The sequence below is a fragment of the Cariama cristata genome, unplaced genomic scaffold, assembly GCF_000690535.1.
Source record: "Cariama cristata isolate BGI_N322 unplaced genomic scaffold, ASM69053v1 scaffold38538, whole genome shotgun sequence".
NCBI classification, from domain to species: Eukaryota; Metazoa; Chordata; class Aves; order Cariamiformes; family Cariamidae; genus Cariama; species Cariama cristata.
The window spans coordinates 8,903-19,160 of record NW_009630166.1 but is presented as its reverse complement, the minus strand read 5'-3'; the positions used below and the strand labels follow the sequence as shown (position 1 = coordinate 19,160).

At 39.0% G+C, this 10,258-nt stretch overlaps 1 protein-coding gene across 1 annotated transcript in view; it reads right to left on the bottom strand.

Annotated features, from left to right (window-relative positions):
* Window positions 1–3,165: 3,165 nt before the first annotated feature.
* Window positions 3,166–10,258, bottom strand: part of LOC104165710 (transmembrane protein 68-like) — a 10,723-nt gene continuing 3,630 nt past the window's right edge. Inside the window, exons 3-6 of the mRNA XM_009705416.1 lie at window positions 9,001–9,194; window positions 5,464–5,524; window positions 4,951–5,090; window positions 3,166–3,270 (exon numbers count right to left, since the gene is read on the bottom strand). Of these exons, the coding sequence (XP_009703718.1) occupies window positions 3,166–3,270; window positions 4,951–5,090; window positions 5,464–5,524; window positions 9,001–9,194 (500 nt within the window). The remainder of the gene's footprint in view (window positions 3,271–4,950; window positions 5,091–5,463; window positions 5,525–9,000; window positions 9,195–10,258) is intronic.

The following is a 10,258-nucleotide window of genomic DNA, read 5'->3' as shown; positions in this document are numbered from 1 at the left end:
TACCTTATCCGCCTGTTGCAGTTCTGTGGTTGTTCGGTTCTGCATCTGTATAACTCTGCACTGTTGTCCAATTAATTTATTTTTCCAGTAGAGCATTTTTCCCTAATGCAAAATCTTGTAGTTCGAGTTGGATAAACCTTATAGACGAAAAGTTAAGAATTGTTCATTGGTCAAACCATACCCAAAACCAGTCATAAATGCTGCTTACGTTTTGAGGCAGGCACAGGTCATTTGCGTTTGTTGTTTTTCATTTCTTTGTTATTGTATGACAGAGAGGCTAGAAAATATCTGTAGTAGGGGAGTGATTTGATCCGTAATTACAATTCTATTTGCATGCAAAGAAACTCTAGTTTCTGCTAGTTTCTATGATGCCAGTTTCTAGTTTAGTTTCTACAATACTGCTCTAAAAAGAGTACAAATGTAGAGAGGACCTCTAAAATACAATAACTGCTCTTTATTAGAGTAGTATTACGATGTTTCTGGAAAAAATGGTTTAAATTTTTTTAATTAGAAAAATCACTGTCTTATCCATCATTCAAAACCACTCACATCTCTCAATAACAGTTTTGTCTGTCAGTTTGAGACCCCAGAAAATACTCTCAAGACAACTGTGACAGAAGACAACCAATTGAAATTAGTTTTTAGTTCAGCTCACTTCAGCTAAGCTGCAGATAATACAGGGATGCTGCTGTAAGATGCAATATCCCAGGAAAAACTTGAGCTTTATTAGCAAACTGTTAACAGCTGTCTGAGATATGGGAGATCTAGGCTGAAATCCCTGCTTTGAAAGATAAGCAGTGCTCTGATTACACACCCCCTATCCAAGGCTAGTGCTCTGTTCTGAGATGCAGCACGGCCCCTAGCATCAGGTATCAGAGGGCATGGAGTTTGAAAGGTTGTGCAAATTCAGATGACTAAAGTGTTTTAATTGATCATGGAATCATAGAATCGTTCAGGTTGGAAAGGACCTTTAAGATCATTGAGTCCAACTGTTAAGCTACCACTAAACCATGTCCCTAAGCACCACTTCTACACGGCTTTTAAATACCTCCAGGGGTGGGGACTCCACCACTTCCCCGGGCAGCCTGTTCCAATGCCTGACAACCCTTTGGGTGAAGAAATTTTTCTTAATATCCAATCTAAACCTCCCCTGGCACAACTTGAGGCCATTTCCTCTCATCCTGTCACTGGTTACTTGGGAGAAGAGACCGACCCCCACCTGGCTACCCCCTCCTTTCAGGTCGTTGCAGAGAGCGATCAGGTCTCCCCTCAGCCTCCTCTTCTCCAGGTTAAACACCCTCAGCCGCTCCCCATCAGACTTATGCTCCAGACCCTTCACCACCTTTGTTGCCCTTCTTTGGATATGCTCCATGATGCTGCTAATGTGCTTGAAAAATAAGATAGAATAGTCAGAGATTGATGCTGTCTAGTCCTTCTGCATAGTTTCTGCAATACAAGGAATGCTTTCAGATTCTAGTTACTCTTAGTTCCTCTTGCTTGTTCATCTTTTCTCACTCGACTTAAGCTCAGGCTTTGAATTTTAGCTTATATTGATGGAGTGCACTATGGAAGACTTCATGCTTTGAATTCCACTTCATGTCCAGGCATATCAGTCAGCATCTTGATTTTCTTTAGTTTATCATCTCCTGTGCATGCCGAGTCTCTGCTGGAAGAAAAATCTTTCTGCTTGTATATAGGAATTTTAGTTAAGGTGTTCAAGTAAACATTCCTATGTCTTAGGACAGATTTGATATTTTTTTTCAGGACAGGATTCTTGTCTTTTTGCTCCAGGGTTTTGCTCACCTGTCTATCTGGCTCCCTTCTCCAGATGTGCAAGAAATATTTGTGGAGAAGCAGCATGGAAGAATTTATTTTAATCCAAAGAGTAGATTTAATAGATTCAGCCTAGTATTCAAAACTAGTGAAAATGGGCAAACAGTGCATATATTTCCTTAGATGCTACAAAGTTGTAGGATGTTGAGGGGAAAGATTATATAGGTATTAAAAGTACCAGAAGGAAAAACGAGAAACAAAAATTACCTTTCTTGGTGTTTGAAGTTAATGGAGTTGGTTGCATTTAATGGCATATTGGATAGATTACACAAAGTTCTCCCACTCCCACCAGTAACAACATCCAACAGCTTGTAAAAACACATTCTGCTTTGTAGCAAGCTGTATTAGGAAGACAATGCTGCCTGTGTCCACCTTTCCAAACAGGCATTTAGGTTCAATCCATATGGGACGGCAGTGTTGCAGTACTACATTTCTAGGCAAACCATCAGGGATGATAAGCCTTCGGGTTGCTTTACCTAAGTCCGCTCCCCGCCAGCCTGCTCCCTGCTCCCCGGGAGATCCGGGCGAGTACAGCACATCCACAATGCAAACACACCATGATGCAGGGATTCTCAGGCTGGGGCAGCCTCATCCACTAAACCAGTATTGTATGGTGCAATAGTGCAGGAATGTACCAGCTCAGACTTGAAACTACTTTCTACATGTATCTGCATAGTGCTACACTGAACTAAAGCTTTTTTCCCTCTCTGAAAGACTTTTTTTTCTTTCAGGGCAAAGTCTTGGATGTAGCATTCCTACTTTCAAGGGTACCAGACCACTAAGCTGATGTGTTTGTAGGAGTCTAATATCTGGATTAATGTATAGTCTCTTTAGAAAAATGGCCTAAGCAGTAGATCGTTAGCTAAAGCAAGACAGTTTCTCTTCTGACACTGTCTTGCATGGGGTCCAACAGGGAAGGTGCCCACTGAGAGGTGGACTGTCTTGGGACAACACCGACTCTGAGGTTCTGCTCTGAGACTGGACTGTGCACCGCTCAAAACATAAAATCCCAGATCTAGACAAAACTTCTGAGGCTCTCAGATGTATGCACATACTTGTTTTAGGGACCAGGCAAATCCTGGCTACATGATTTCCTTTTGGGGAATTTAGCTGTTGCACTGCTACTATACGTGAGTTTTCTTCTCCAGTCTTTCTGACTTCAGAATATCCTCAAAGACACAGGGGAACCTTCAAGAGGTTAATGGTTTTCTTCTGTCAAATCTGTAGAAACTTGTAAATTAAACTGGTTGAACACCAATTATTAGTCATCATTGCCGTAGGACATTGGTTTTTACTGTTTGCTGTAAAAACAATGACATAAACATAAGCATTCTAATCGCTTTTACGACGTTTATCAAATCGCTCCAGTAAAGCCTTCCATATGCTGCCTGGGATTGTTTGGTGCTTGCTTATGAGAGCCTGGACGGCAGTCTTTGTCTGAAAAGAGAAGAGCAAGTTGCCATTACAGACCTGCTTATGCAAGGAAAAACAGTATCATCACTGACTTCTCAGAGGTTCAAGAGAGATTAGGAAATTCACACACAAGATCAACTTTAAGAAAAAAGTTGTCTTTTATATTAGCTAGTTGTCCTAATGACACTTTCCTTGGAAAGAAAAGGAATAAAAACATTGATTGCAGTTTGGATCGACTCCAATTATTGAGATTTATCAAACCTGGGCATTACTACATCAAAGTAGCCTTTAACACATGCAAACATTAAATTTGTGCAATCTCCATCCCTGAAGGCTTTCATCAAAAGCGCTGGATAAAGCCTGACTAACCTCATCTGATCTCACAGCTGACCTTGCTGGGACCAGGAATTTGGAGGAGGGACCTCTGTCTGTCCTTCCCAACATGAATTCTTCCGTAATTGTATCATATACAGCATGCACATAGTAAGAGAATTCATATCTAAATTCTGTTCATTTTTGTTCTACATGAGATTCAAATGCACATTTGTGACGAGAATCCATAAAATATTCTGTATTTCTACTAGGGATAAGAAATCATCTCCCTTAGTTTTTCCTTATGTATTTAAATTTGAAATAAGGGTAGATACATACTCTGGTGATCTACCCCAAAGTGATGGTAGAATGTCACTGGGAATGAGAAAAGAGTAGCCAAACCTTTCCTGACAGATTCATGTCCTGACTCCTTTCCAGGGCAGGATCAGGTAGAGGTCAGCCAGGCCACTGCTCATCTCAAATCCCATTTAAGTTGGGGTTTTTTAACTAACATGAGCCACAGAAGACCTAACCATACTCCCACTGAGGTGGGTGGTCAAAGGCTTGACTTAGTAAAGCAAATCAATGTCATGGGAAATTTCAAGCTCAGTTTTGCAAGTACACAAAATATTGTTCCCCCAAAATACAAGAATACGGATAACCATAAAGGCAGTCTTAGCACTAGTATTGCATCCAGCCTCCTAAACCTGCTAAGACCAAACTCTGCAGCTTGTCGGGGCAGTTCTCCTGTAACAGACCAAACCTGTCTTTCTGGTTTCACGGCAGTGAAGCCTAGAACAATCTGCAGTAGATCCTTAAAAAAAAAGGAAAAAAAAAAAAAAAAGAAAGAAAAGGAAAGAAAAGCTATTCTTTTGCATCTTTCTGAGGGCAGCAAGGTGTTTTTTCCATCAGTGATGCCTAACAAATGTTTTGATCTGTGTATTCCTAGGCCATAAGAGATTTTTTTTTGTGTAAACCCCTCCTTTCATCTTCTATGAAAAATTTTTTAAACTGCGTTTTCTGTATAGAGTTGTACTTTGAAAAATGCCTAAATCCTGGATCTAGAAAAGTTTTTATGCTCCTGGGCACCACTGATTTTACCAAGCTGTAGGTAGTCAAAATATTTTTATATTTTGGATGCAAATTATTTTTTAACAGACAGAGCTCACACATTCTGAAAGGATGAGGGCATCCCAATCAACTATTAACTATGTCAATACCTACTTGTAGGTATCCGTACGTTAAATAATCCTGGAACTTAACTGCTCATTGCTTTAACAAGCTAGTAAAAGTGTATTTGTCTTTCTTCAAGCATACAAAAAACTAGTTTCAAGTGCTTATATAATAGAGGGCAAAGTATGTAGTTCAATATTGCAAGGAGAGCTAACTTACTTTTTCAGCTAATTCCTCCGTAGTTATATTCGGATCATAAGGGATTGGCTCCCCAATGTATGTTCGAAATTTAACTGGAAGTCCTCCATACGGAGGAGTTAATGGCAGTCGAGTACTTTCATACAACTGTCTAAAAAATCCTGAAACAGTTTAAGGGAGGAAAAAGTGAAATTACAGTCACAGAAAACGCAATACAAACTCAAAATCTGATTAATATGGAAGACTTCTTAAAAATGCATGGTTTATCTGACATTCAGGAAGAAATGACAGGATTTAGGTAACTGTCCACCAAAACAAAGCTCAATAGACTTAACAGATCACTGAGATGAGACTGCATTAAAGAACCAAATCACACAGCACAAACCAGTTACACACAAGCTATTTCCTCTGACTCCCAGCAAGCATGTTAGAGACTCCAAAGCAGAAGTCTGAAAGCAACAACTAAGAGAGAAGTGAGAGAAATATGAGAGAAAAGTGGAGAAAACATTCCAAATATTTAAAATAAGTTCTTACTTCTTTCTTTAAACATCCTATATCCTTCCCGGACATTTTGAGTATACATTGGAATGATTGGCTAAGGAATCACAAAAAAACCAAAAAGGTGGAAATGTTATATCAGGTTTGTATTTATGTTTTAGTGCCTGTTAATGCAGGTAAGAAAGTCACTTGAATACAGAGGATAATCAGCAGTCAGTTAAGTAGCAAACAAGGAATCTTGTTATAAAAAATAAACTCCAGAGTAGAAATAAAATTCTATTTCTCAGCTCCCACAAACGTTGCTGTTTTAAAGTCACCATCTGTAAGGAAAATGACTGACATTGTATTAGAAGTTTAGATAACTTGTATGTTATATATTTATTGCAGTATTGCTCACTGAAACATAAAATGAAGTTTTGCAGTTTCTCTGTCTAAAGCTTGCATCACGTGTGGCGAACAGGAAAGTATTCAGTTTGTGAAATTTTGCAGAAAGCAAGTAAACATTCATATTTGGCTCATCTCATCTGCTTCTCAAAGTAAGGTCTCACCAAAGCAGTAATGTTTGGATAATACCCTACCAGAGAAAACTTCTGCAGATCCCTTGGACAAATAAAGCAATTGTATGTCCTCATTGACCTGGACTACACACCTTCGGGAGGGCAGATCCTTAGGCAGTTACAGAACAAGTTCACTTCGTTATTGTGACTAAAAAGAAAGACACTTGAGATACCTGAATTTGAAACAGTCAAGTCTTACAGCCTGAGGTAAGATTTCATCGTTTGTAGACACACTACCAGTGATTGTATCCATACATACAACGACTTTTTTCCCCTCTATTGTCCCTTCTCATTTTTTTTAAACCATATTTTGAGCATGTTGTTGGAATTACTTGTCCAGAAGGTTATGAAAGAACACCTTTAAGCTATTAAGAATCACTACCACAGAACAGAAACCACAGGATGAGAAAAAAAACAAGCAAGGAAAAGATCTAACTAGAGCCTAACAAAGAACTCAAAGTGATGGAAATCATTTAAAGGAAAAAATTCCTGACAGGTAACAAAAATATCAAACATACATAAAGTTGTAATAATAAACCCTTCAGAATGAGAAATTAGGGATAATTATTAGCAATAAACCTTCAAAAAGAGTCACCAACATCTTTTAAAAGCGTATAATTACTGGACACTAAAAATACCACACTTGGCTCCAGCTATTGATTGAATACTCTAACACTTAAAATGTTTGAAAACCACCTATCATAGAGACAAAACACTTTAAAATTTAGGAATAGTGCAAAAGAAACATATCTTAGGCTATAAGGAAATCTGGCAACTACGAAAGTTACTGGCATGCAGTGACCAGCCAATGAAGTACAGAGTGGGTACCAGCGTTCAGACCCTAAGCTGATAAAAACGGGTACACACATAAAAACTTGCATCTGTAAAGCAGCACAATCAGATCTGCTGTAACCCCAGATTTAGATTTGCTGTGCTGAAACTGAGCTGGATCACACCCAACCAGCTTGAACACCACAGAATCACAGGATAGTTGAGGTTGGAAGAGACCTCTGGAGATCATCTAGTCCAAACCCCTTGCATATACATAATAATTCTATAAACCATAGTCCCTGTGTATCTTTTACCTAACTAGACTTGAACCAATTTTTTGGCCCAGATAAAATGCAGGGATCTTCAGAATTCTTCCCCATTAGCCTGTCAAACTCCAGCCACAGGCAGAGGGTATTTCTGAAGCTCAGGCCCCTGGCATAGATAAATCTGAATGAGGCAAATATATGTCCCAGCAGTTCATTGAATCATAACATTAAATAGTAACACTCTCCTTCTCTCACCCCAGGTAAGCACTCTATATTAAGGGCACTCAAGAGTTTTTTAATTCAATTTTTATTTTAAAAAAACTTACTACATTGTAGAATTACACCGTAAGGTTCTGTGTGAAGTGAAAACATCTGGCAAAAGCTTGTTCAAACGTTTGAAGTAACTTGAAAGAGAGATACGAAGGCAAAATGATTAGAAATCACTCAAGTTGTTAAAGTGACACCTCTTTCTGACTGTTTGAGTATATTATTAAATTAATACATAAGACGAAAGACTATATGGGAGTTCAGAATGCTCATTTGACTTTGACTGGGTTTATTCTATTCACATTCTGATATTTTCCTAGTAGTGGTGGTATACAGGCCCATATAATATATGAAGTATTGTGAGTAACATTTACCAGCCCACGCTTTTGAGAAAAAGGACAAGAGAGGGAACAGAACCACAAAAAACATGACTTTTAAAAGGCCACATAACAAGACAAAAGGTAGAAATAGGACTCCCAGCTTAAAATTACTTTATCCATTGGATAAATACCCCTAAATTTATTCTAGTGTTTACTTAACTCCCCACAAGATTTCAGAGACAGATAAAGTTATGAAGAAATATTAACCCATGCATTTTGCAGCCCTAGGTACTTTGTAGTAGGAGCTACAGCACAAGAGACCAAAGCAAAGGTTGAGAAGCAACAAATTGGATGGGGCGAGAAAGAGAGATAACTGCACAAAAAAACTGAAAGGAATGGTAAGAAATTCAAGTTTCTTCAGAACTCAACTCCCTGGGCAGATTCTCCTATATAGACAGAAAAGGATTATGTTTATGTTGAAGGCCAAAGAAGAGCACTGCAATTGATGAGATATTCATAAGAACGTAAAGAAAAATGATGGTTGTGCAATTAATGAGAAAACAGCAGAAAGCTCATGGCAGAACGGATGAAGCCTGGATGTGTACCAGTCTTGTCAGACACAAAGAGCGCTAGGTAGGCTAAGTCTAAATTAAGACAGAAAACTCATCTCTAGTGGTGATGATGATGATAAGTGGCAGTTAGGAAAAAGACTGGTTTGCTGCTCTTTCAGTTCTATGCCATCCAAAATAAAATTATTTCCCAGAGACTACATCAGAGAAACAGTCTCATGTGGAATTAGACAGAAGAAGTCAGAGCCAGTGGTCCAAATCTGTATTTGTAGATCATCATCCATATGGAAAACACGGATCCTCATCCACATGGAGAGTCTTTTTCTGCCTCTCATCCCACCGCACCAGCGAGTAGGCTGGGGGTGCACAAGGAGTTGGGAAGGGACACAGCCGGACAGCCGACCCCAACTGACCCAAGGGATATCCCATACCGTATGATGTCATGCTCAGCATATAAACTAGAGGGAAGAAGAAGAAGGAAGAGGGGGACATTCAGAGTGATGGCCTTTGTCTTCCCAAGTTACGCATGATGGAGCCCTGCGTTCCTGGACATGGCTGAACACCTGCCTGCCCATGGGAAGTGGTGAATGGATTCCTTGGTTTGCTTTGCTTGCGCACAGCTTTTACTTTACCTATTAAACTGTCTTTATCTCAACCCATGAGTTTTCTCACTTTCACCCTTCTGATTCTCTCCCTCATCCCACCAGGGGGGAGTGAACGAGCGGCTGGGTGGGGCTGAGTTGCCGGCTGGGGTTAAACCACAACAATAATGAAGCATGTATGCAATAAGCATAAACTGGGATTGGTAACATATAATACTCACCACTTTTGCATCTAGAGCGACCTGAGCAAAGCCTTTTCGATTTCCCCACATGAGCTGATAACTTTCGTCACTGAACAGTGCTTCTCTAACTCCACCTGGTGAGATGGACACCAAGTGTCCATTCTTCAGTGCAATGAGACACTCCTCCCTTGTACCTGGCATAACACCTGTCACTTCCAGTAATAATTTAAGTCCTGCGATAAATAAGTAGCAAGTACATATTATTATAACAATGTATCACAAATACTGCTTGCATGTAGGAACAAGATTACAGCTAAATGAAAATCTGATAGCTATATATTTAGACTAAAGGCAAATTTGTACAAAGGAAGTAAAACATCTACAGAGTAAATATCGGCAAAATGACAAATACGTGACAGTGTTTCTGCCCAGATGTTAGGAAGATAAACCAGCTTATTAGGAGCATCTTGATAAACTAATGCTTTCACATGCCATTTACCGTAATTATCAAAACAGCAGCCATGCAACTGAAACATGTGCATCATAGCTAGAAATCTGAAAATAAACATCCCTTCCTCCCTCCTTCTTTTTAAATATTTTAATACAGAAAAAATATAATTTTTCAGAACAATAAAGATTACTACAAAAACAAATGCCTCACAAGCAACTATTTTTGGTGTTCTTTTAAAATGTGATGCTTAACATTTTAAATGTTGAGTTTCTGAGTGGTTAAATTGAGTATTTTGTGTTTAAATTGCAAACTACCTGTATCAAATTGGACTGCTGTATGACTCCTAAGATGCATGAATGGCAGAAGTTAGCAGGGCAGTTTCAGCACTGCATGAACAGTTTCGTGAATCTCCTTCCTTTGTTCTCATAACTGGGATTTCTCCAAAAGACAGACTGAGAACCACAGAAGCACTCTGCTTTCTTACACTATCTTCACATTTTAAATCTATCAGTTTGGAACTCTCCATAGAGAGCTTCAGCAAATGAGAGTTTTCCCAATCTTCAAATTCACTGTTCCAACAGCATGGTTTGAAAATAAATTGTTTATATTAATAAACATAAATAACAACTGTGGACTGCCAGAACTGCTGCCTCGCACTGCAACTTTGACAGAGGTCTGCAAGAGAAACTTTGGAAAACAGTGGAAAACACTGGGCCACATCTTGTAATTGAATTATATTTAATCTTATTCAAGGCATCATGTTTGATTGATCCTTCAGTCAAAGTCAGATGTTGACTTTGTTTAATCCTTTTGTGAGCTCATGTTCCTGTTTTATCCTGCAGCCAG